This window comes from Lissotriton vulgaris, chromosome 6, assembly GCF_964263255.1.
Source record: "Lissotriton vulgaris chromosome 6, aLisVul1.2, whole genome shotgun sequence".
Classification (NCBI taxonomy): domain Eukaryota; kingdom Metazoa; phylum Chordata; class Amphibia; order Caudata; family Salamandridae; genus Lissotriton; species Lissotriton vulgaris.
This window is the reverse complement of record NC_141694.1, coordinates 1,644,167,124-1,644,194,124: the sequence shown is the minus strand read 5'-3', so window position 1 is coordinate 1,644,194,124 and position 27,001 is coordinate 1,644,167,124. Positions and strand designations below refer to the sequence as shown.

General features: G+C 43.2%; 1 protein-coding gene across 2 annotated transcripts in view; it reads left to right on the top strand.

Annotated features, from left to right (window-relative positions):
• LOC147709244 (metastasis-associated protein MTA3-like) overlaps window positions 1-27,001 on the top strand; it is a 790,513-nt gene that overhangs the window by 128,075 nt on the left and 635,437 nt on the right. For both annotated transcript variants that reach the window (XM_086927807.1, XM_086927806.1), the window contains exon 3: window positions 18,278-18,371. In XM_086927807.1, the coding sequence (XP_086783933.1) occupies window positions 18,278-18,371 (94 nt within the window). The remainder of the gene's footprint in view (window positions 1-18,277; window positions 18,372-27,001) is intronic.

Below are 27,001 nucleotides of genomic sequence, written 5' to 3'. Positions count from 1 at the left end.
TGTGACTCAAAGGACCTATGCGGTCCAATTGTCATAAATGGTGTTGTGGGAGCCCAAATGGACAGGGGGTCGACACCGTGCTCAGATGGCTTCCCACTAGAATTTTATGCTACATTTGGGTCAAGATAAGCAACACGTCTATTTAAGATGTGCGAATTGGCAAAGGCAGCTGGTTATTTTCCCAGGTCCATGCAAAATGCTTTAATTGTGCTATTAACAAAATAAGGTAGAGATCCCATGTCAGTGGTCTCCTACAGACCGATATCGCTATTAAACCTAAATTACAAAATTCTACAGAAAGTGTTGGAAAACCGTAACAACCCCTACTCCAGACATTGATACACAGTGAACAAATTGGCTTCTTCCCTGGCTTTAAACTTGAGCGAATATTCGTGGTCGTAGATGGGCTAAATGCCAGCATGCCAATCACTGCGTGGGCCTCATTGGGCATCGAAGAGTCTTCCAGTAGATTAAGTTGGCCTTATCTGCAGGGAGTTCTCCACTGGTTAGGCATGGGGACTGGATTCATCAGGTGGGTGAGTTATATACAGAGATTTGGAGGCAAGGATTTGTACAGGGGGCTGGTATGCTCTCCCATTCATATTTGCTGGAGTACTAGGGAAGGATGTTCACTTTCACTTCTGAAATGAAGCCCTAGAACCCCTGTAATACACCTTGACTGCGTGAGAAATTAACTGGCGGATCCAGATGTGAGGGGTGAATGGCATATTGTGTCGCTATATGCAGATCATGCCCTGATATATTTACGCAAGAAGGTACTCGGTGAAAGCAACCTCGCTCCATTAATGGCAATATTTGAGTATTATAGTAAGATCTTCTGGTTAACAACAAATTGGGACCAATCTTGAATATTCCCATTGACTGCTAGGGACATTGAGAGGCATTTGCCTCGCTAAGACTTGACGTTAAATGTGGAGACCGATACATTTAAATACCTTGGAGTGTACATTTAACACACAGAAAAAGACCTGATCGATGGTAGCATTGGCAAGGCTATCTCCCAGATTCGTAACTCCCTCTCTTTTTGGAATGCATTCCGCTATCTACTATCGGAGGTATAGCTATATATAAACTATTGATACTCCCTAGGTTGTTGTATTACTATAATATTGAGGCATCCCTTCACAGATTTGTGATCATTGCTGTCAGAAGTAATATGAGCTGCAGGGAGACACACGGTGTGAATGGCCAATCTCTACCTCCCCCTGGGTGAAGGGGTCTTGCAGCTCCAGAGAGCTGTATTATACTGCTGTCCAGCTGCCATGGCCCATGCGATGGTTGTTATCAGCTGATATGGAGAATCAGGCTGTGCAGGATCACCTTAATGGATTACCTCTGTTGTTGGGCCTCTGCGGAGTGAATGAGAAACGGACCACCACCAACCTGTGTCGGACAGCCATTGGTGCTGGAAGAGGTACATGAAGGTCATCAACAGCAAACCAGCATATGCACTGGAATTACCTCTCTGGTCCATGCTAGAAAGAGCATCATTAGTAGACCTACATAACACACTCCCCTTGATGGAGACGGATATCTGAGTTTGGGGCATTTTATTTTTGTAAGGGACACTCCAGCCATTCCACAGCCTGCGGGAGGTATGTGCATTGGGGCCTGGCACCTTTCTCCTACACACCACACGCAGTGTGCAGCCGAGTTCGTGAATTGTGGGGGGTGGGTGACATGGAACCAGTAACCTTAAGGCCTCTCCAGGGGTTATTGACCTATGGTCTTGCTCGGCATGCAGTCACAGCCTTATATTCAGCCCTTCTGCAGAACGACAGGCAGGGTACCAAAAGAGTGGTGGGAACGGATGGCACTAGCAGAACTAACAGGGTAACAGTGGGAGAAATGCTTAGTGGTTGTCTAGGGGATTTCAAGTAATGACATACTGCGTTATGTATAGTTTAACTACCTATACCACACTTACTTAGGATAAGCCAGATGTACCCAAAGGTCCCACCCGCATGCCCCAGATATGGGGAGGAGTCCGCTGTCTTCCCACACATGGTATGGCATTGCACGTCATAGTGTGCTACTGGGAGACAATATTCAAGTGTATATCTAAGCTTGCTGGCCAACATGTGCCAAGGGATATACTGAGAAGTATGCGGAGACCTAAGGTACAATTAAAAAACAGACATGTGCCCCGATTTATAGACCTGGTGCTCGTCAAACGGCGTATTGCAATGTCATCGAAAGATGTAATAGCAACAGTGCGCGAAGAATGGGTGAAAGATAATCGGAAATGTACCCAAATCAAGACTGATCTACTTTTAGGCCCTCAAAGCGGGGGTTGGGGGGCAGGAGTACATGCTAAGCTGAGTGGTACTCCTACCTGGAAATGTTAGAAGCCAAAACAGATGCCCCCTGTTAACACCTTGGCTGCTAGGGGTTTTTCCCGCTGGGTGCTGACATTTTATGAATCTTTTTATTCATGACAAGGTCAACTCGTCATAAGCACAGGGCAGGTAAAACCCATGACGAGTTGAGCTTGTCATGAGCATGGAAGGGGTTAAAGAAGGGATAGCTACAGTAGAGCAAGGCTGTGGGATTACCAGTGATGGGACACAGTTTACTGCAGAGGGACCTTAGAATGGAATAAGAGGGACTGAAACTACATTTGAAGGTGGAATTCGGAAGCTATGGTAGTGTGACAGTAGAAACCTCTACTGGGTACATAGTCTTCCAAACAAATTACACTCAGGTTTTTTTCTTCGAGGTATTATTGTTAGTTTACTGACACACTGGCATGTATAATGTGACAACTACTGTTAGTACATCTATAAATGTCAGCACAGTATAACCTGGGTACCAGAAAACCCTCAATGCGGTAATAATGTTAAGCCGAACCAATCTAATGTGTGCCATTATATAAAGGTAGTTTATATGTACCAGGCAAACATTGGGATACAATATTTCATTTAATAAATGTTCTCTCTGTCTATGGAACAGCTACACATTCAATGTTTGCCCTCTTTGAAATATTTAAATGTGTATTACAAGAACAATTTCAAAAGTGAAGCCTGATTTGTGATAAATATTTTGGTAAGATGACTTTTAAAAAGATACCTTTGCCCTGCCTGAAGTCCCTGGAAAGTGAATCTGCATTGTATACTTTCACCTCTGCCAACAATGATTAGCATTTCAGTAGGTGTGAATTTGCTCCCTTGACAAGGCAAAAAGCTTTAGGAGGGTGGGGTCCCAGCTGTGCCCTTGACATGATGGCCTGTGGGCTGAGTTCAAGGACTTGATTTCATTCAAAGAGGCCTACCGTTTCACAAGCAAATGTAGCTAACACCCAGGCCTGCATTGTCCTTTTGTATGTGCCCCCTGGTCAGACCAACCGCCCTTCACAGTGGGCCTCTTGTTGACATCAGAGCTTCAAGTCCTACTGGAGTGTGAAGACCTGCTTGACCGGTCCATTTAGGGTGCACGTCAAAGGAAGAAAACAAGATGCCAAAACAGTTTGTATGTATCTGCCGTCTGTTGTCTGAACTCCACTTTTCTTATTCGTACCAAACCTCTATCTCTGAGTTTTTAGGGGTACATGGACTGCCTAAAACTGGATGTTAGTGTTAGATGTGGGAGGACACTCCCCATACGCATCTCCAACACTCGGAGCCCAGGTTTAGTGTGGCTGAAGACTTCGCCCATCTTAAAAATGATCAAAGTGAGTAGGGTAACCCGGAAACCTTTCCCTGTTGGTTATGGCATCCCTAGGGTGCACTACTTCCCGTACTCATAAATGCCTTTTTTGAATCCTTCCCTATATTTTCTACCTCAGATTCATTGGCATTCAACAAATCCTCCAGGTATAACAAATAGGATCACTGTTAAAAAAACAACAAAAAAAAACTGCGAAATTTGTAGATTTATTTATGTCACCATTAGTGATTTTTTTTTTTTTACGAGGGGAACAGAGGAAGGACGATATTTAATGGGGTCCAGTGTACATGTCCTAAACTAGAGCTTGCATCAGAGTACAAAGTTCCCCGGGGAGAGTGCTACAGAGTGGAGAAGAAAGTTGATGTCACACGTCAAGGGACCAGAAGGGTTCCCTTATCGGAACTTAGAGAGCCTCACACACCCAGAGCATTAGGTGTGAAACACACCCTGACTGAAGGGTGTCCAGTATCATCATCGACTCACTGCCCCTCGTCAGACCGGCACTGCAATGTCTGACGGAGTCCCAAAGGGCACTCTTTTGGCAGGGTTCTTTTGTTCCTTGCCGATGGTGGGTGTGAGTGAGGATGGAGGAAAGTGTAGTCGGTGCAAAAGTGAGTGAATGTTAAAAAGGGTAATCAGTCCACAATGACTTTTATTGACGTGGCTGATTCCCTGATTAAAAGGGGTGAGGGTCTGCTTAATCTTGTGTTGACAACACCACAAATTGGCATTTACAGTGCCTGTCAAAGGGGTATATGAGATCAACTTAAAAGTGCAACTTTTGTACATACGAATACATTTGTCATAATGAAAAAGCGCCGTATGCCTCGGTACAATATCAAACTATAATTATACGATCCAATAATTTGTTCGGTCTGCAGCCAAGAAAGTGCCAAGTGCATAAACCTGTTTGTGGAAAATACATTTACTTCACATAGTAAGATAATCAGTCAATGTTATAAAGAATAAAGAAAAAGCAAGCGAAATAACAGCCATGTCTGGTGGCTTAGTGGATTAATACAGCCACTGTAGGGCCTTGTGTTTGACCTCATGGTCACAGGTTCAAATCCCGGCAGGTCCACTCAGCCTTTCATCCTTCTGAGTTGTGTAAGAATAAACATCTGTTATTCAGTGGCAAGATATCCTTCTGCATGAACGTGTGCCTTAGAAATACACGTTATGGAGTCTAGTGTATTTATTTGTTTCCCCGGTGCTAACGTAGCGACTATGGTATGTATTGTAGACCAGTAATGCGATATTTTGGGGCAATGCCATATCATGTGGACCATATCAGCATTTGGTTCCTGACCGCGAGGGCATAGATCATCCACATCCGCAAACATCACGCTCAATCTATGGGGGGATAAATATGCGCTGTGTAGTATCATTATTTGAATACATTTAAACTTCGGGTTACGCGACACTTTTCTAGGATATTCCGTAATGGTTGACCATTCCTTGTCTGTAAATACCCTGCCTACATCCGCATTCCACCTTTCCCTAAGAGTCTGTAGTGATATTGCTGTGTGCGATTTAATCCCATGAGCTAAACATTTTGTTAAATGACTCCCATTCTCCAAGTATAGCATGTGCTCCAGCTCGTGTGTCGTAGGTGCTTGGCCATCCGGCGCGCAGGTAATACGAATAAATCTCAGTACATGTACATGCATCAGGAAAAGTACGCTTGGCACTCCCTGTTCTCTTACAAAGGTAGCGCCGTCTGACAGCGTACCGTCTACAAACAGCATTCCTACTGTATTCACCCCTGATTCCGACAAGACCGAAACTCATCGTTTAGACACTATCTCTAGTGGCAAGGGTATGCCGATCAGTGGTAGGTTTGGAGCATACGGTATTTGTTATTTAGTATAACGCAGTGCCTTTCTTCAGTATTGCAAAGCCACTTTTAGTAACGGAGGTGTGTTTGGTGGCACCCTTGCATTTGGCAGAAGAAGTGTATGTAACTTACCCCCATTCATTCTCTTTGGGACATACCGAGTTCTTGTAAATTCGGGCCCACCAGCCAGTAGGCCATCCAGTGTAACTGGCTGGAGTAGCAGTATATTTTAAAGTCCGGCACTCCCATCCCTCCGCTTCTATTGTCTGACTGTAGCTTGGATAATCCTATCCTGCGCCTTCCGGTGCCCCAAATTAATTCCACCAGTAAGGTGTCAAGTGTTTTAAATATGTGTGTAGGAACTATTATAGGCAGGTTCGTATAATAATAAAGTAATCTAGGGAGCATCCCCATTTTGGTGATTGTTATCCTCCCTGCCTCTGACAAAGGTAAAGATGTCCAAAACCTAATTTGTGATCGAAGTGTATTAATCACTCTAGTTATGTTGCCATCTATCATATTTGCCGTCTCTCTGTAGATATGTATTCCTAAATATTTAAATGTTGTTTGTGCTGTTTGAAAGTTCCATGCTAAAAGAACAATAAAAATGCGCTGGAAAACGAGGAAAGCGCCAACGGTTTCAGATTGGTATAACGAAGCGCTTAGATGGGTAGAGCTGAAGGTATAGATACACAACGTGAGGTACGTGGGGGATTACGTAAGAAACCTATTTCACTTGAATGGAATGTACTAATGGAGGAGTTTAAAACGACAGAAATTAATGCATTTACATAGGACAAATATTTAATTATAAATTAACATATAATTAGTGTGTGCAGTCAGGGCGGAAGGATGTTGATACTGAAACACAAGTATTATGCTAAGGTTGCACCTCACAGGGCACTGGACATATAATGGTGCCACCTGCTCTTAAGAGGCATATAAGCGAGGCCGAGGTGGGGGGGAATTACATTATATGTTACTTTGGTTTATTAGACTAAGACAGGGACAGGATTGTATGCTATAATACAAGAATTTGTTGAGTCATATATATATATGTAGAGGCAATATGAGTGTAATAGAGATATATGTATGCAGCAAGAACACCAAGTGAGGCGTTATAATATTGTGATGCTTAATTAAACTTCTGTTCAAGGTAGCTCATTGACAGGATATAAAGTTATACAATAGAAATTTCTAATGTACAATCTAATCACATGCTGTTTGAAACATGCACAAAATCTTAAAAAACTATGTTTAAAAAAAAAAACTAAAAAAAAAGAAATACACGTTATGGTATTTAAACTGCTAATGCAAGCATTTTTTCTGCAATGCCCAAAAACATGAACTAGCAAAATAATGAGATGGAAATACCAGATAAACAAAAAATAAGAGCCAGACAAGTGGTTTTGATATTAAGAAAAGAGGATTGTAAAAGAATCCTATTTGCATCAAGCAGATCTGGGCAAACACAAACTATGTGCAATAAAGTTTTTTGAAAAAGTTTACACAATGTATTATCGGTTGTCCTTGCTGAACCCATTTCGACATGCCCAGTCATATAGCAGGAGTGGTGTCCAGTACCTGGTGGAAAACTATCTGGAGGAAAGACAGCTGTAAAAAAATTACAACAGTCACGTTTACTACTAAAGATAATTTCTTTTTGCTTGATTAACCACTTTTTTCCTGAGTAATAAGCACGTATAATAACCCGAAATGTGGAATTGATGGGCAGTTATTTTGCTTCCAGTTAGAAAAACCTCTTCTTGAGATTGTGGAGAAAAAGAGATAAGGTGAGGTGCAAGAAATGACAAATATCTGGAAAAAATATTTATGCTTTTGAGCTACATGGAAAACTGGTTACTCGTATGGGGAGGAACTGAAAACTATCTTCAAGTATACCCGTTTTAAAGAGCCCCGGGGAGTTGGTGGTCCCGGGGGCTTTCATAAGCCCTAGGAGGGAGGCCCTGTGCGCCCCCTCTTTTATATATTTGCACATGCTCCCAGGACTAGGCCCACCTGGGGGCTAAAGATTATAGGAGTGCTTTTTTCTGGCAGGAGCATCAGTTACTGTTCAACTACCACAGAAAACTAAAAAGAAAAAATGTTTTTTGCCCCAGGAGGCCTAGGGGGTCAGGGTATTCCTACCCTGCTACCTTCACTTTAAAAAAAATTGTAATTGGGGACTTAGCGGAAGTAGAATCCCAAGACGTTTTTTTATTTTTTATTTCTCCTAAACCACCACATGGATGTGCACCATATAACCAAAAGCACTCTTTCTGGACCAAGAGCTACCTTTCTGCCAGGTTTGGTGTTATTCTGTCCAGCAGTTCGGGCTGTAGTTGTGTTCAATATTCCCTATGGAAATTAGCATTGGATAAACACTTTTTGGACCACCCCCCTTTTTTCTCGGCCCCTGCTTGGTGGATCACACAAACTTTCCATGGACAACAAGATTTAATATGACACTCTTTTTGGAAAATTGCCTAAGATATAGGCTTTTTCTATGGAAACATGGTTCTAACAATAACAACCTACTGACATCTGCCAGCCCATACTTACTATTATAAAGAGCGCCCAGACCTTCGAGGTGGGTAAGCTCAAGAAGTACAGCACCAATCACAACACCCAATACAGCATTGGAAAGGACAGTTGCCGCAGATGGACATAGGCTATACAGGTGGCCACCATATATATTACAAAGGTAAAAGAACCTTAGGGGTGAAGTAGACCCTTGTGGGCGTGGGCGTTGTGCTGTCAGCGGTGGGCGCGGCAAACAAACCTTCACAGGACTCCCTTGTGGGCTTGGGCGTTGTGAGAGGGGCGTGGACAAACAGCAAACACCAATAGGCGCGGCATTCACGGGGCGTGATGTTCCCAGTCATTACTGGTAAAAGCGAAAACGGCATTATAAACAAAAACCTTCACATTACTCCGTTGTGGGCCTAGCCGTTGTCATAGGGGCGTGGCAAAACCTGAATGGGCGCCGCATTCACGGGGCGCGCCTCGTGGACGTTGTCAGTGGGGTGTGCCCAAACACCAATGGGCAAGGCTTCACGGGCCGCGGCATTGCTACAGTGCGCACGCGGGGGCTCAAGACACTCAGCCTAACAGCGGGGATCACAAAGCTTTGCATACTGCTCCGGTGCTCCCACTGGGGCTCAAGCCACTCACACTAAAAGCAGGGGAGCACAAGCTTCGCTTATTGCACGCGCAGGCCTCGCAAGCACGCGGTCACGCACTGCAGTCTCAGCGTACACAGATTTACAACAGGCAGCCTTCGCATTTACCACTGCCCAAATTGCTACGGCCCTCAAGCAGGGATGTCGAAAACCATTTTATTCCCCGTCCGGATTCATCTGAAACTAAAAATGTAATGTACCGTGAGATCATACAATAAATTTTGCTTGACTATTACAACCCTTTGCACACATTCTATTTCAGCCCCAGAAAACGTCGAGACGGGCTGCTAGTAGGTTATGTATGTGTGTGTGTGTGTGTGTGTGTGTATCTGTCTATCTGTCTGTCTGTCTGTCTGTCTGTCTATCCATTTATTGCTCCTACGTTTGCTGCACTGATTTCTCAAGCCACAACAGAGCAGAATCCAATGCAGATTTCTTTTTCCTAAATTTTGTTTGCCTTCTGCCAGGATATATGTATTCACTAACTAAAAAAACGTTACAGGGACATTCTTGTTAGGTTCACTTTTTACCCACACAAAACAATAGAAATTCTGCAGTTATAGTTATAATTATATTAAGAAACGTAAACTCGAGGCTTAAAGTTACTTAATGGCACATGTTATAGTTTCTTCAGATAAGTATAACTATAATTGTATAACTGCTGAATTTCTATGGTTTTGTGTTGATAAAACGTGAACCTAACTTTAATGTCCATGTAACCTTTTTCATTGAATGTGTATGCTGTTTTTTTAAAAACCTAAAGTAATATAGAATTGGATGGCAAATTTGGTGTAAATTCTTTCAGCGGTTCAGCCTATAGCCTAATCTAAACAGAATGGAATCCACTTAGAAAGTGGTGGTGGTCCCTAAAGTGATGGGGAGCACACAGGGTTGTTTAACCGGAGCAGCGTTGAGGGGAAGGCAGTCGATTTGACCATGCAGTAACCGTTGCTTTACTGAGCAGTGAGGAAGGAATCCCCCAATACCACGCTTAGGCTCATGAGGTCATCATACTTTGAACTATAAGTTCTCTTCAACGCCAATTGGGCGCTACTGAGCTTACTAATATAAACCACATTGATAGGTACATTTCACCTTGTTTATTTTTGTAGAATACACTTTAACATTACATGTGAGTAAGGTGAGGATAACGTGCATATCCTTGTCCTGAAGAAGGAGTCTTTGTACTCTGAAACATGTTGACACTCTGAATGGTTGATATACCCTAATACGTATATAATCAACCCCACTCTGCACCTTTTTAATAATACCAGCCGAGGACATAATAAATATTTTTTTCCTAAGAGCCAGGTATTTTTTAAACTCACTTTTTCACCTCACCTAACTAACTCACATTCTCTCCCTAAACACACACCCTCACATTGTTCACTACCAAATGCTCCTATGCAGTCGTTAGTCGTAGCACGCCGCATTCCGTAGAGGGGTGCGACGGCCCCGATGATGAAGCATGACACCAAGGGGCCTGTTGGTGTGTGAGAGGCATTTAAACAACACTGTGTGCTCCCCATCACTTTAGGGACCACCACCACCTTCTAAGTGGATTCCATTCTGTTTAATCATATTGCTAAGGGAGACTGAATCCACTTGCTCTCTCTCTCTCTCTCTCTCTCTCTCCCCCTCTTGATTGTATTCTATAGCCTAGTCTAAACATTGGAAAATCCCCATAGACCTTGCATGTGGAAAAATAGTTTTCGGACCCCACCTAATTCTTGGCCCCTGCTTGACAAATCACCCTGAAACATTTTATACAGAACTGGACAAAGAGGCCACTTTTTTGACAAATTTCAAGAAAATCCATCAAACTGTGCCAAAGATATTAGCAAGCCAAAAAACAACTTGGTCAATGTGAAAAGTTGGTCCTAACTATAACTAATGTATATTGTAAGACCTAGGAACCTTGGCGTGGTTTCCCCTGAATGTTTGCCTTCTTACCTCCTGTTTTGTTGACTACATTATTTCTGGCTTTAGGATTCTGATTACTTTACCACTGCTGACAGTGCTAAAGTGCGTATGCTCTGTACTCTAAACATGGTAACATTGGCTTATCCACAAGTGGCATATTTAATTTACTTTTAAGTCCCTAGTAAAGTGCACTATATGTGCCCAGGGCCTGTTAAGTAAATGCTACTAATGGGCCTGCAGCAGTGATTGTGCCATCCACTCAGTAGCCCTTTAAACATGGCTCAGGTCTGTGCACACAGTTTTAAATTGCTGTTTCAACCTGGCAAGTTAACATACATAGAAACACCAAAGGAAATGATGGACGGAGCGTTGACAATACAAGCACTCACCCCCACTCAACTGATCTGGGTTTAATCCATCAATGTTCTTTAGCTCACTATGCCACCCCAGTTCAGACATGGCCATATGCAAATCAGTCTGACCCTGTGCCTCATGGGAACAGTCCAGCCCGAACTGCCAAGCCATGCCTTCCCTGGACCGGAAACAAGCTACCGAGGACCGGTTTCTGGCATTTCAGCCATCTTCAGCCCGGCTTGCGTGAATCCAGTGGCAAAGTGAGCAAGGGTATGCTCAGACGTGAGTCACCCTTGCTCACTTTGCCACTGGAGTCAAGCAAGCCCGGCTGAAGACGGCTGTAATACCAGAAACCGGTCCTGGGAAGCTTGATTCCGGTCCAGGGAAGACATGGCTTGGCAGTTTGGGTTGGACTGTTCCCATGAGGCACAGGGTCAGACTGATTTGCATATGGCCATGTCTGGACTGGGGTGGCGGAGTGAGCTAAAGAACGGGGATGGATTAAACCCAGATCAGTTGACTGGGGGTGAGTGTTTGTATTGTCAACGCTCTGTCCATCATCACCTTTGGTTTTTCCAAGTTAACGTACATGCCAGGCCCAAATCTTCCTTTTTAGGTCTCGCCTACACAGCGCGCAAGTGCTGTGTTGGAGGGCCCTCTTAGAATCATTCCGGGCTTTTGTGCATGTTTTGCACTGTTTCCTATTAGTATTTGTGCATGTATGGCGTTTACCTTGCGGGAGCGAGCAGTGGCGCCATCTGTTTGCAATTATTGCACTCATTCCAGCAAGGTAAACGCTGTACATTCCCTCAGGGTCTACAGGCCTCCAGTATCCTGTTACTAATGACTTACCAGCTGTGTGCACTATGTTACTAGGCGCATACAGCAGCAGTTGCAGCCGCCTGTCCAAGATCAGCAGAGAGCCTGCGTAACTCATTTCGTTGAAAGCTTCTGCCTGGCAAAGGAAAAGTCTCAAGATGTCTTGCCATGGTAAGAATAGCAGAGCGACTTCACAGCAGAATACGTGCCTGGCGATGACTCTCGCCCCCCACTTCTCGCTCGCGCATTGCCCCTGCCAGCATGCTCCGTTTCCTGATTGTTTACTTTGATTCGGAGCATGGCATCGCTTAATTGTCACCGCATTGGCACGGAGACACAAGGTAACTGTGTGCGTAGGCTCACCCCGCAGCTATAATCCACACCCGAAGACATGTTTTTATAGGGGAGTTCTGTGAGCGAAAAGGAGAAATATTCTTAATTTCCCTCTAAATGAAGTGCAACATGAAAAGTGCATTTTTTGCCCATTGCTGGCAATTTGGGAGTCTCTAAGGGGGTCTTGTTTGGGGAATAAAAAAGCCAGTTCGGGCTTTCAGCCTATCAGTCAATATCCATTGCGTTGTTTTTGAATGTGCCTTTCAATATGGCACATAAATAGGTTTACCAAATGAGCAAATTCTGTCTGCAAAGGCCTATTAATTCAGAGGAAGACATCAAGAGAGCCACCGGGATTTACTCTCAGATTTCATGCCTGTTGCTCGCGAAACAATATAATTTTCATAAGCTAATTTACCTGCCAGCTCTGAGTGTTTACATGAATATGCAGCAGAACGCCCGTACGATTGAGTAAGGATATCCATATGTCACCCGTGAGGTACAGCTCTGCATAAAGGATCTGCCACCAGGCAGTGGGGTAGGACTAGGGCGGGGCATAATAATGCATCACTTTTGTATGACCAGGGCAGGCTCACAAACATTGCACCTGGATTCAGGGCGCAACTAGATCCGAACTTCAGGGGTGGGGGCTGGGGTTCACACACCAGCCAATGGAGGCAGGCTAACACTTCAAGGAATGGGGCAGAACTATCCTTAGAGCCAATACAAGACAGAGCGATACATTGTGCATTTTAAACATTGGTCAAGCCCTATGGGATGACGACAAACACGTTTCAGTGCATTTGACAGTGTTTATAGGCTACAGACAGATGTTTAACAAGTTCGAATTTATAGTCCTAATGATGTGCAGAGTTGAGTCCGCGATCTGGCTGTGTATATTTAACCTAGGTGCATGATTGATTCAGCACATTACACGTGCACTGACTTCACACACACGCATTTAATTCTTCAAGTTCCTTCCTTCCTTCCTACCCTGCCTCCTTTTCTTTCTTTTTAACATTTGTTTTGCAACTCAGCTTCAAGCCGGGTACCGACATGACTGCCAACACTGCCTGGTTGAAGTGTTGACACTTCGCGAGTCCACTAGATAGATAACTCAACTACTGAACAGATTTACAGAATATCACAAAAAGCACACTTTCTGGACCAACATCTAGCTTCCTTCCAAATTTGGTAAAATGCTGTTAAGCAGTTCGGCTGTAGTTGTGTTCACAAAATGAAAAATCCCCATAGACTTAACAGTGGGAAAACGTGTTTGGGACCCCCCTTTTTTTCTTGGCTCCCACTTGATGGATCAGAATGCAACTTTTAACACAGGAGCTGAACCAAAAAGGGAACGTTTTGTTAAACTTTCTTAGGCAAAACAAAAGACACTTTTCCTATGGAACTAAATATATTTCACTGAAACAAAGGTTAAAGTGATGTTCTAGTTCAGTGGAAACTTCAGTTAAAATATGGCGTTTAAATGTACTAAACCACTGAAATTCACTAGTTGTAGTGATCTCCAGTAACTGCAACTCGTGTCCTAAGGTAACTAAAACATGCGCCCTTGTCATGCTTCACTGACAAGGCCAACTGTTGTACATAAATTAGGTAGGCAGCAGGACACGTCTTCCAGTAGTTAAGTGGATTTATTAAGTTACAAAGAATAAGATAAGACAGCAGAGCACAAAGCCTCACAGCTGACCAGACCAACTGCAGGGCTAGAATCAAATACACCAGATAGAACACAGCTAGGTAAGAAGATAGAAACACAAAGAAAGGACTAAAGAAACCAAGAAGCCATATAAAGCTAAGTATGAATTTGCAACACCAACACTTTGGAAACAGAGCTCAAGATCGCAGCGGACAACCTGCCCAACCAACCACACAGACTGAACAATACCACTCTGACAATCGACCCCGAGGAAGCAAAAAACAAAGCTTTATGATCAGAATACCATCGCCAAAACACTAGCGGATATCAAACAGAATAACCACTATAATGATCCACTCCCCACCAAATGTCTACAAAATATCAACCACATCATCATCCCAATATGGACAAAAATAATAAATGCCTCGCTATCACAAGGGATCCTTCCAGAATGCTTAAAAACAGGCCAAGTTGTCCCGATCATCAAGAAGCCAACAGCGGACCCAGCAGATCCTAAGAACTTTCGCCCAGTTACCAATATTCCGTTACTGGCCAAACAAATCGAGAAATGTGTACAAAACCAACTGAGCCAACACATCGCTAATTTCATGCTATTGGACGACTGCCAATCGGGATTCAGAACAGGCCACAGCACGGAAACGGAGATCCTAAATATCGTCGAAGACAGGCCCTAGATCTCAATAGAACATGTCTACTAGTCCTTCTTGACCTGTCATCTGCATTCAACACTGTAAATCATGAAAAATTACTAGACAGACTACACAACAGGGTGGGAATGTCGGGAAATGTGCTGAAATGGTTTGAATCCTTCCTTCAGAACAGATCACAAAGATTCTTGGTCAACCAGACACTATCCCAATCATGTCCAAATTCGATCGGAGTCTCTCAAGGATCTACACTATCTCCTTCACTTTTTAACTTATACATCGAACCTCTGACAGAAATCCTCGTAGACACAAACATATCCTATCACGTGTACGCGGGCGACACGCAGATTTACATCAAGGTCACATCTCTGGAGGATATCAATTTAATCAATGAGGCTTTAAAAGAGACAATAAGCTGGTTAACCAGTAATCGCCTGAAGCTAAATGCACAAAAAACTGAATTCCTATTAATCTCACCACCACAGAACCACAGAGAGGCGAAGGAATGGACCAAATTGATCACAGCACTAAACTGCACCCCTACGCTAGTGGACTCAGCCAAATCATTAGGAATCACATTGGATAAGAATCTAGACATGAAAGCCCACATCAAATCAATGGCAAAAAATGCCCGCTTTCACTTGAACTACATAAGGCAAGTGAAACCATTCACCTCGTCGGCAGATCGCAAACGGGCAATACAATCCTTAGTTATCACAAGGATTGAATACGGATGTACAACCTTAGCAGGTCTACCAAAAATTTCCACGGCACCACTAAAAGCATGCCTCAATGCAGCAGCAAGGCTCATTACCGGATCGAGGAAATTCGACCATATCTCACCACACCTAAAAGCGTTAAACTGGCTACCATATGAAGCCAGAATACAATTTAAAATGGCATGCATCACCCACAAAGCGCTCCACTACAAAACTCCAAGATACCTGGCCCAGAAGATTGATCTGTCTGGAGGAGGCAGACCAGCCAGGAGTGCCAAGGAGCTGCTGCTGAGGCCACCCATCTCCGGAAGAAGAAAACATATGACAGAGCTTTCTCTGGGGCAGCCCCCAGAATATGGAACTCACTCCCTCCGAATATCAGGAAAATTACAAACACTGCAACATTCAAGAAGGAAGCTAAAGTCTTCCTAATGAGTAAGTTCCTTACATAGACAAGAACGGACTTCACCGCCACCGCGTCTGTGCCAAAACGGAACATCGAATGGAAGAAAGAGAAAGTCTCTAGTTAAACGGGGAACAACCTAGCGGCGCTATACCTACCCAAAATCTGGAGGAAGATTGCACAGATAAAGACAATTTGGAACTATTTGTACAGGAATACAACATACAATATAGTAGGCTAGTAGAATAACATATATGATAACCTGGGAGATAGACGCAGACTGAAATTATATAGAAATGTGTAATCCCGATGTTAATACTAGCCTAATTTTACCAAACCATTGTACATATTCTAGGATATATCCCTTTTAGACGTATACCTAACCTACCTCATATCAGTGTGATACATTTACTATATACTTACCTACCTCATTCACTATATGGTAATGTTATGCAAGTTGTATCTCAAACCTACCTCATGTATAAGTAACTGTGAAGCGCTCTGATACCCAAGGGTCACATTCGCGCTATATAAAACTCTCTAAATAAATAAATGCACAGTTTTGTAATCAATAATTTCATTCCGGGTATTGCAGTGATATTGTCATATTTTCAATGATGTCTTAAAAGATGTCATGAGTGATGTAGTATTTAACATGGCGAGAGCACGAGTTACATTTCCTTAAGTATATCAGCCCCTATGTCTGGTGGGATGGTCCTAGTGCAACACCCCCTCCCTCACCCCAATGGAGCCACAAAGATATATTTGTGTTTTAACTTTAATGCGAATTAGCAGAGGATCCAGGATTGAACAGGGCCTGGGGGCTGTCAACTTTTATGTCCTAGGGTAGTGGGTGTACTCTTCACCTTCCCCCCCTCCCCCCCGCCCTCCCCTGAGCCTCCTTGAGGCCGGGGACCCCATCCCCTGGGGCTGTATTTCAAATTAAGAAGAGGGGCTTGTCCCCTTTTCCCAAGCCTGCAAGAGGTTCTGGGTCCCCAGATGACTTATTTCAAACAATGGGAGATGGGCAAGCTGCCTGTTGATTGAACCCTGGGACACCAATCCACGGGGGTGAGATCTAAGCAATGTCCCAGGAACCCCATACCTGGGACACTGCTCTTTTATGCCTGGGATACCTTGCCCGTACTCGTCTGGGCAGAAAATCTGTGCAGGAGCAAAGGAGAAGAGTGCTGGCTCCCACAGTGGGTTCTTACTGTGAAGAAAGCAGGGGCCTTGGGGCTCCCCTGGCAGGCCCAGCATGTCCCTACATATGGGATCCCCGGGTGGGCACCGGGGCACTGTCTGCTATAAAAAACAAACAAAAAAAAGCTGGATAGCAAACCGCCACCTAATGCGGGTTTTATGGCTACCACTGCAGGCCCCAACTTTGAAAAAACGAAAATAGATGTTGGGAGACTGCATCAATACCAGCACCAACAGAAGTAAAGAATGTTTGCCATTGTGAAAGATTCCAGTTCACTAGCAGCCGCCTGTCACTCAATCACTCCCTCATAGGACCTCTTCAACAATCTATCTCAAATCTTCACCATTTAGAGAAACTTCAACCTGCAACCGCATCCAACAGACCTCACTAAACACCTCCCAATGTTATCCAGAGAACCAATGCTAACCACATTAACCACATGACCTGCCATCACCCTTGAAGAAACCGCCACCATCATCAAGCCGCCTACTCCAGAGGACTTCAACCCATCAGCACAAGCTTTGAGCCATTCCGCATGCCTTCACCTCTTCTGTGACCTTCCCAGAAGCTTGGAAACATGCTTCTGTCCTCCCATTGCTAAAGTAACTGTCTAGGGACCCTTCAACACTTGTCAACTATCGATCAATTTACTTGCTACCATTTCTAGCCAAGGTCTTAAAAAAAAACCTCAACAAATGCGTTACCCAGTACCTCAACTGCCACCAACTCCTCAACACCTCATAGTCCAGTTTCAGAGACAACCAAAGCCTGGAAACTGCCCACTTCCCCCTTGACATCCGAATTATTCTGGACAGAAACGGCAGCCCTCATCCTGACTACCTCTGGAGTGGCTCAGTAGGTGATGGCAGCACATTTTGAGGGACTGGAAGGATGTAGTTGTAATGCAATCAGACTAAATAGCCTCCATTAGTGAATGTGTCAAGATGGTATTCGTAGGCATGATTTTCACTGTCCCAGTCCCCACAGTGACCACTACAACTGACACTTTTCATGTATGTTGGAGGTGTGTGCATGAATTGATAATCTGTGTTTAGTGATCACTAAACGCACTCCTCGAACATACTATCCCGGAGGCTTGTAGTGGCTGCAATGCCTGTAGCCAGCCAGTGCCCACCTGCCATTTTCTTTTAAGATTCGACTGCCCTGTTTTTGCTGGAAATATGTTTTAGACTTTGGATCTTCCTTATTGAGTGCTGTTGCATTCTCGTGGTGACGAATATGCTTTACTGAACAAATGTTACATTGCTAATCAGATTTAAAATTGGAAACGTATTAGAAGAGGCTATAATAAAAGTAGTTTAAAAAAATCAGATGCATCTAGAAGTGTTGTAATTTTGACAGTAGGTTTTTCTAGCTTCTCTGAAATCTCATGCTTTTGAATTCAGCCTTTGATTAATATTTTGATTTATAATATCGAGTTGCCAAAGTGAATGCTGCTGTTCTGACGTTTGACTTTTATTCATTTCTTAGACTGCTAACGGCAACGTGGAAGCTAAAGTTGTGTGTTACTACAGAAGACGGGATATTTCCAACACGCTTATTATGCTGGCTGACAAACATGCTAGTAAGTTTGGTTCTCTCTCAAACTGTTTATTACGAGGTGTAGATGTTTTTACGCTAGTTTTGATCTGAGGTTTATAAGATACTCCGAACTTGCTCAGCACTAGTCAGTTCACCCCCTCACCATTTTTCCTCCGCCCGTTTAATGTGAGGGTGTGGTTTGTTCTCCCACCCTAGTTTTCTCATTATATTTATGATCTCAGTGTTTCATATAGGTGGGTTTTATCTGCCGCACATCAAAATGTGCCATGACCAGTCCCACATCACATCCAACTTGGCCACAAAACCTTGTGCCTGGTAAAGATCAGCAAATGTTCATACCTCGCATAACACCGGATGAAAGAAAATGTCTGCATACATTTAGGACAGAGATTCGTGTACTGGGAGTGGCACTTCACGATAACCTTCCCTTTGACCAGTCCTTAAGTCACGATTCACCTGCAGCCATTTCAGAGCAAGCAAAAAAAGATTATTTTACTTGACATTGGGTCATCTTTTATGTTTGCAAATAAAAGTTGCTGGAGCAGGAATGTTCCCCTACCCTTAATGCCGGACTGAGTGTATACTGGTTATCCTAACATTGTATTTAAGTCCTGGTGTCAGATTAATCTGTATGTTTGCATAGAGGCCTAGGTATATCCCTGACTATTAGAGGTTCTGGACCTGTCATGTGACCTTAAGGGGCGCACAATTCGTGCCCTCGTTATTGACAGTGGACTACTGTTCCTGTCATAGGTTTAGAACAAGGAACAGTCATGGCAGCTTACTGTGGTTAAAGAAATGTAAAATGTGACCCGACCTCTTAATGTGGTTCACTCCGGTTGAGGCTTAATGCCCTACTTATGTAAAGTTCTGCTTCTATGTGCTTGCCCAGACATTTGTGCTGACATTTTGAGTGCATGTTAAGCATGGCTGTGGGTAGTATGTGTGTGAATAAGCAAGGCTATGGAGGCCGGTGGGAGCCATTGGATACCCTGGCCAGGGCTAGTGCAAGACTGAGATTTATAACTTTTCTTCCAGCCATACAGAAGTGTGTTGCTTACATTCCTGCAGCTGGAGGGAGTATACCTAGACACAGTAGTGAAGTGAGCGGAGACTGGGTTCCCTTTAGATATTCATTCAGGCCTTTTGGTTAGCAAGCGAGCCACCGATTCCTCTCTCTAAGCATTGTCATCTTGTAGATGATGGGGGTGAGCACTGCAGACTCTGTTGTGAAAGGCTAGGAAGTCTAGATGTCTGCCCTTTTTTAAATTCCCTGATTACTACCCCTTCAGCTGGGCTGGGCACAGCCAAGTGCAGACTCCTCATACCTCTGTGCCTCTGTTGTTGCTCAAGGATGGGGACAACTTCAGTGCTACCTGCTTTGTAAAATCTGACTCACAAAGGCGGAGTGTGAAGAACTGCCTGGGAAAGACATTGAAAGATCCACCACCTGATAATGGTTTTACAGTTTGAGACAGGATCTGCATCGCCTGTGTGGACTCTGTATGTAAAAGTGAGACACCAATCAGCCCTCTTTATTTCAGTTCCATATTTTATATGACCAAGGAAGGGAGTGCTCCTCGGAGTACTCTGGGGGACTGCTAAGTAGTTGGGGCTGGTGTGCAGCAGACAGCCATTCTTCTAGAGGTGAAGGACATCACCTGATATCTGGATTTTGTTTTAGGTAAGCTGTGTGCCTGCCTTCAAATGCCTAGAGGCCTGTGTGCTTGCTGAGAGAGTGAAGGAGCTTGCCTTTCCCTGTCGAAAGAGAGGCTGTTCTGGGAAGAGCAGTGTCCAGTATGTCCCTGGTGGCTGTGGGATGCCTAGGAAGAACTTTACTGCTTGAAATTAATCTGAGGATCCTGGTGCAGCGGGGCCCACAAGTCTCATAATTCTGGTTCAGAGCTGTGATTGTGTGACTATTGAAGGCTCAGTCAGGCTGCAGCTACCTTAATTGCTGGACTGAGTGGGGGCTGCAACTGCCAAGCTACTAAAGGCCCACTAGAGCTGCATCTGTGGAACAGCCAGGCCTAGATGTGGGCTACAACTGCTGACTGCATCAACCTATATCCCTTTTGGAACTGGATTGCTTCATGGAAACATTCACCAAGCTACGGACTAAACCTATTGTGGCCGGGACTGTGACCATCTAGTTTACCATGCCTTTATCAACTTCATGGGACCTGGAACAGCAATGATTCGAAAATGGCTTGATGGACGTGCTGCAAAAGAGGGCCTGCACCTGGCCTGCGTCCGGTTCTCTGCAGCTTTTTAATACCATGCTGGAGAACCCCAAGGAGTGCAAGATGGCAGCCGAAAGGACTCAATAGACTCTTTTACCTGTGATGGGTTTAAGACAAACAGACTGAGCACATTTTGTTAACATTGGGTGATTGAGTATGGCGTACAACAGTGTAATTAAAGTACTTAGAAAAGCAAGCAGGACGTTCACTTTATTTAGTCTGTTGATTGATTGTTGAGCTCTGAGCAAAAGCACCCCAACACTAGTGCCCTGTGAAGCCTGCGACTGCACGCCCTCGCCACCTTGAGATTCAAGTGCAGAAGGGGTATACTTGACCCATTTTGGAAAGACTAAGCAGGACGGCCTAAAGGACATCAGTGGCACACAACCTCAACCACCATGGTTGAGGCCGTGTGGCCCCTTTGTGACAGTCATGTGCATTAGGTCACAGTTAGCAAAATCATCTATCTCTATTACAACTGATCTAATAAGTGCTTAGGCGATCACCCTGTTTGATTGTTGCAACATCTCTCAAAGACTAATGCTGCTTGTCAAGAATTGAGCCTTAATAAATGGGTAGCAGTGGATGAAATTGCTGTACATCCCAATTATATACAATATGCTTAGATTGATTAATTTGACAATTTGTGTTACATGTATCTCAGTCAAGAAATACTGCTTCAACAATATCTTAAACCCAGCTCCCAACGGGTGTGGCTGTGACATCCATCGGGGGTTTATTGACCAAACATCTATAAAGAAAAATATTGGCGAGCATGTATGCAGTTATGAAGACCATAAGAGGTTCAGTAAGGGAGTGCGTATTTGTTAAATTCCATAGGTAATTACATTTTTCCAGATACAGTATAATGCCAATACTTCGTCGGTTGGACTTTCTCAAGACTATATATAACTCAATTATATTAATACTTAAATCAGTATTATTGAACAATCAAGGATTGCATCTCTTGATTGGGGGGCTTCTCCTTTTCAAAGCATGTGGGTACAAATACACACGCTCATTGCAGGACAAGTTTCATCTTTTGATTACCCTGAACTCCTATCAATCAAGATCTTGGATGCTGAACTAGACCTAGCTAGTTATTTAATTTTTATACCAATTCTTCCTGTATCAGTTGGCTTTCAGAGATCAATATCATTTTTTGGCACAGTTATCGTTTTGTGTGGAGGATAAGTTAGTTCTAGAATACAGAAGGGCCCATTGGGATCATTTTGCTACCTCATTGTCCAGTGGTTCCCAAACTTTTTCGACCCGTGGCTTCCTTGACCCATTGGCCATTGCCCGTGCCTCCCTACTGATGTAAGCCCGGCCTCGGGAGTACTAGCATTTTTCTCCCTGAAAATAATTGGGATGAAGCTGATGAAGATACTATAATAATTGACACGGGGTGTTTCGTATTACTAAGGCGGCACCTCTAATAAAATATTCCTAGGTACACTTCTTTGCCCTTGCCTTTTTTAGAGAACACTCAAACTTTTTTTCATCCCACTTACAGTTCTAGATAGCACCCTTGTGCATGTAGGCCCCATTGTTTCTGCGCTTGAAGAATATTTGCATGCACTTCCTTTCTACCCATGTCATACATGCCAACACATCTGTCTCAGCAGAGTGACTAACGTTTTTTTTAATTGACATACATCTTTATTTTTGCTGTCTCCTCCCTAAAATTGCCTCTAAATCAGTGCATATAAAATAAATTCCCCAGATTTTTTTTTAACGTTCCATCTTTCTTGCTTCCAGATGTTGACATTGTGCCGCATATGGTGTTTTACTTCCCTGTGCTCAAGGAGAGAGCAGACCTTTCTGGAAATGTGTATGTACTGAAAGAAATGTGAACTGGAATAATCTATGGTTCAAGTACACATGCCAATACTTAATAACACTTAGGGCCAGATGTAGGTAATCACAGTTTTCCGATTCTTAAATACCGAATCATACAGAATCAGTATTTCAGAATCGGAAAACGAGCTGTAGGAAAAAAATACAGAATCGGTAACATTCGGAAATTGTAATCGGTATTTTCCGAATCGGTATTTTCTGAATCGGTATTTTCCGAATCGGTATTTTCCGAAATGTATATGTAAAGGTCCATGTAAGAATAAATGTTTAAAGAAGTGTCTTAATGGATGTTTTTTTTTTTAAAAATGATTGGTTAACTTGCTTATTAAGTGTATCATAGTGAATACATATATTAGCGAGTATTGTTTCAATATTTAAGTGTTTGTATCAGTGTTTCACTTTGTGTATAAGTGGGTGCATGGGTTGGTGAGTAGCTACATGTGTGTTTCTATGGGTTATTAGATGTTTTTTTTAGTATTAGTATAAATGTCTGTATGATTTGGTGGGGGTGTTACTTAGCACACAGATGCATCAATGACTGACTCACTGTTTGTATGAGTTTTGAAGACAGCATATGTGCCGGACTGTATGGGTGAATGAGTGTGTATATGTATATGTTAGTAAGTGAATGACTGTCTTACTAGTGTCTTTATCAGTAACTTCATATGTTTTAATCTAGTATATGTGAGTATTGGTGTATATAAGTGAGTATATGTGAGAGTCAGAGATTGAAAGAGTTCTTGTTTAAATAAGTATGTGTTTCTATAAGTGATTGTTTAAGAGAGTAAGTATGTGTAAGTTTCCTTAGAAGTAAGGTGGTAGTGTGTGTATAGCTGTATATGCCAAAAAATGGATGTTCAATATTTTATTTGCATGTGTGAATATGTGTGTGAGCAACTTATGGAAGACTGTTGGTGTGTTAACGGATGTATAGGTGTCTCACTACATATGATGAGTGAGTATATGTATGACTGACTATATAGAACTGTTGGTGAATGAGTGCATGTGTATATAAATGGTGGAATTACTGAATTGGTTGTTGTAACTGGTATAGGTATCTCCACTTTTTTGAAAATGTTAATTTCTATTTATTAATATGTGTTTCAAGGGTTACTTTACAGTGAAAGGAGGTCAGTCTCTCTGTCACAAGGATGGTGTCATGAGTGATGTCATGAGTGATGTAATATGTGACATCATCAGCAGTGCATTACACTCGCAAGTTATAGTGAGTGCAACTAACTATAACATGGGAATTTCAATGGTTTTATGTCAGTAAAATTTCCAGTAAACTATAACTGGTGTGAAACCTATGGTTTTTTCAGTGAATTTCAAAGTTTTTTTTAATGCTAATTCCTAACTAAAAGTCACACTTTATAAGTAAGACTGTTAGCGCTCTAGTTGTTCTTTAGAACACTCTGGTACATACTATCATTGGTCTATAGTTGCGCTACATCTGGCTGATATTTGGGCTACATTTGTATTTTTTTGTCTCTCGTGGCCATCTTTGGGCTACATTGGGCTACATTTGGGCTCTAACATATATAAAGCCCAAAGTAGGCCAATATATATTTTTTTAAAGTTAATTAAAACAACTGGAACATATATCTTGAGACATAGCAAACACACATCGGGCTACCAGTCCTTACAATTTTTCCAATTTAAATTTTTTTTTTTTTGTCTTGGAGCGCTCCCGGTGCGCGCCCCGGTGAGCGCCCGGAAAGCGTAGTATTTTGAAGCGCCCCGGTGCGCGAACCGGGAAGCGTCCCGTTAGCGCCAATGTCTCGATCGAAAACAACATCGTGACGCGTCGCGTAAGCGTGACGTATCGCGTAGCCCCGTGATGCGTCTTATGACGCGCTGCGTAAACACACCCAGAAGCGCTCCGCGGCGCGGCGCGGAGCGCGTAACGTAAGCGCGCCGGAGCGCGTAACGTAAGGGCATCGAGTCATGTGACTTGAAAGAACACTTTTCATTGGTTCTCATCATTTTTTTTCTCCAAATAATGAAAGCCCCCTCCTTTTTTCCTCATTCTTACTTTCTTCATTGAGAGAGCAAGAGCTATTTTGGAGGAAACAATGGCTTCACTTGTTGCTGCAGCTGGTGCACCCCCACCACCACCCCCACCACCAAGAAAAGAAGGTCCACCACCACAGTTTCTTGGAGGACAAGAAGAAGATGAGGAAGAAGAGGAGGAGGATCAACAACGAAGGCGCTTCCTCCCAGAAGAACCCAGACAAAGGCACGTTAAAGTGCACTTCATTTGGCAATTTTTTTCTTTTCCAGATGACCAAAAAAAGGTGAACGCCCCCAAAGTCACCTGTCTTATTTGTGACAAAGTTCTCTCCAGGGGCAATCCCTCAAAGAAATATTCTTTTGGTAATTATACCATGATCCGCCACATGGAGAGGTGGCATCCCAATAATTTAGCCCAGGCTGAAGTCCAGGAACTTCGGAACAACCCACCCCCTGTGGCCAGCACTTCCTCTTCAGTACCCTCACTTTCTGGTCCTGAAAAACGCCAAATGGTGCCAAATATTCAACCAAAATTTGGCAAGGTCAAATTTCTTTGCATTTTCTGTGGCAAAACATTGTGCTATGGTGAACTTAGCGTCACCTTAATAAATAATGCTATAGACAACCACAAATGCAGGAAGGAAAGAAAACGGTAATTCTTTTCTTTTTTTTTTTTCTCCTGTTGAGCCATTTCCAATTCCCTGTTTTTTGTTTGTTCCCTTAAAAAACCTTCAAAAAATATGAAATTGTTCAAAAACACAAAAAAATAAAAAAATGTTCAGAAAAATAATAAAAAAATATAAAACAAAAAGAATTTAAAAAAAAGTTCTTTTCAGAACTACCTCCCATTTATAAAATATTGCCAACATTTTTTAAACTCTGCCATTGTTTTTTCTCTGTTGTGCGCTCCCCGGTGCGCTCCCCCCGCGCAAATCAAAAAAGAAAAATATATATTTTTTTGCCCCGCGAGGCCTTTTTATAGCCTCCACATCAAACCTAGGTAATCAGGGGGGGGTCTACCCTGCCCCCTTATGGTCATTTCCCCCTTTGTTTTGGCCACCTCTTGTGTCTCTATCCTACCGAGACACAAGATGGCGGCCGCTCCGGACTGTTTCGAATGTTTACAGACACCCAAGAACCAATCAGCTTTCTGCGCGCAAGTCGCGTGGCGCGCCCGGAGCGCTACCCGGAGCGCGTACCGGGGCGCTGTCATAGGTATATATATTTTTTTTAATCTAAATTACTCAAAATCCACTGAAGCACATATCTTGAGACATAGCAAAGGCACATCGGGCTACCAGTCCCTACAATTTTGCCAAGTTTGGTGGAAATCCATTCAGCCGTTCGGGCTAAAAGTGAGGTCGACCGCCCTATGGAAATTAACATGGGGAACACACGTTTTGGGACCCCCCTTTTATCTCAGCCCCCGCTTCACAAATCCCCCCCCCAAACTTTCAGGGAAGGACCAGGGCGCCGCGAGGCCATTTTGAGGAAATTTTCAGGCAGATTCGTCAACCGGCGCCAAAGGTATTCTAAATAGAATTTTGAGATTTAATATTGAAAAAAATCCTAACTATAACTACCTACTGGCGACCGCCAGTAGGTAATATATATATATACAGTGTACATCGCTGCATTTTACCTACACTCTCCTTGGTGATCTGGTTCAACCTTCTTGGTTGTACTTATCTGTCTCCTTACTTTTCTTCGATGGGCGTCTGTTACATTATTCCAGGGGATGCCTTATATATTTATCAAGGTTCTCAATATAAGAGCAATTTCTGTTTACTGGTTTTGTTTCCCTATTGATACTCTTCAGCTTTCATTGTTCTCTCTCTCTTTTCTCCATCATTCTATCATGGAAGTTTTTTCGAAATCTGTTTCCCAATATAATTTCCTTAGTGATCGGTAGGTGCACTTTATTAGTTGTGTTTGCTGCGGCTGAGCATGCTGTGTATGCTCCTTCCATTTGGTTTTGAGCATGGAATCTTTTGACTATTGTCCTTGGTCCCTTTTCAATCCCGGATCTTAGGCTGCATCCCATTTTGGAGCTCCCACTTTTCTGGTTCTATACAGTGTTTCACACAGTCCTAATAGCTTTCTACTCCCAACGGTCTTCCCATAGTCTTTCTTGGAGATCAGTCCTTCTGGTTAGCATCTTTGCTTCACCTACCATTTTTTGGATAGTTTGATCCCTTTCTGTCTTTTGGACAGGCTTCTCCTCCTCTTTGGTGAGGTCTCTTTGCAGCCCCTCCTCCAAGGATGGTACTGCTTGGGTATCTGATTCTAAGATAAGGAATCTACAGCTAGATTACTTCATCAGATGATTAAGGTACCTACCTTTGGTCATCCCTTATCTGGTAGAGGAAGGATCTAGCTGCAATTTCTTATTGACTCCCCCAACCTTCCCACTCTGTGATCTTATGGCCATTTTGTCCCCAAGATCCCCTCCTTACATACTACTGCAGTTCTTTCAATTTTTACTTGTTGATACAAGATCTTTCCATTTTGGCTTACTGTTTCCAGAATCTGTTTC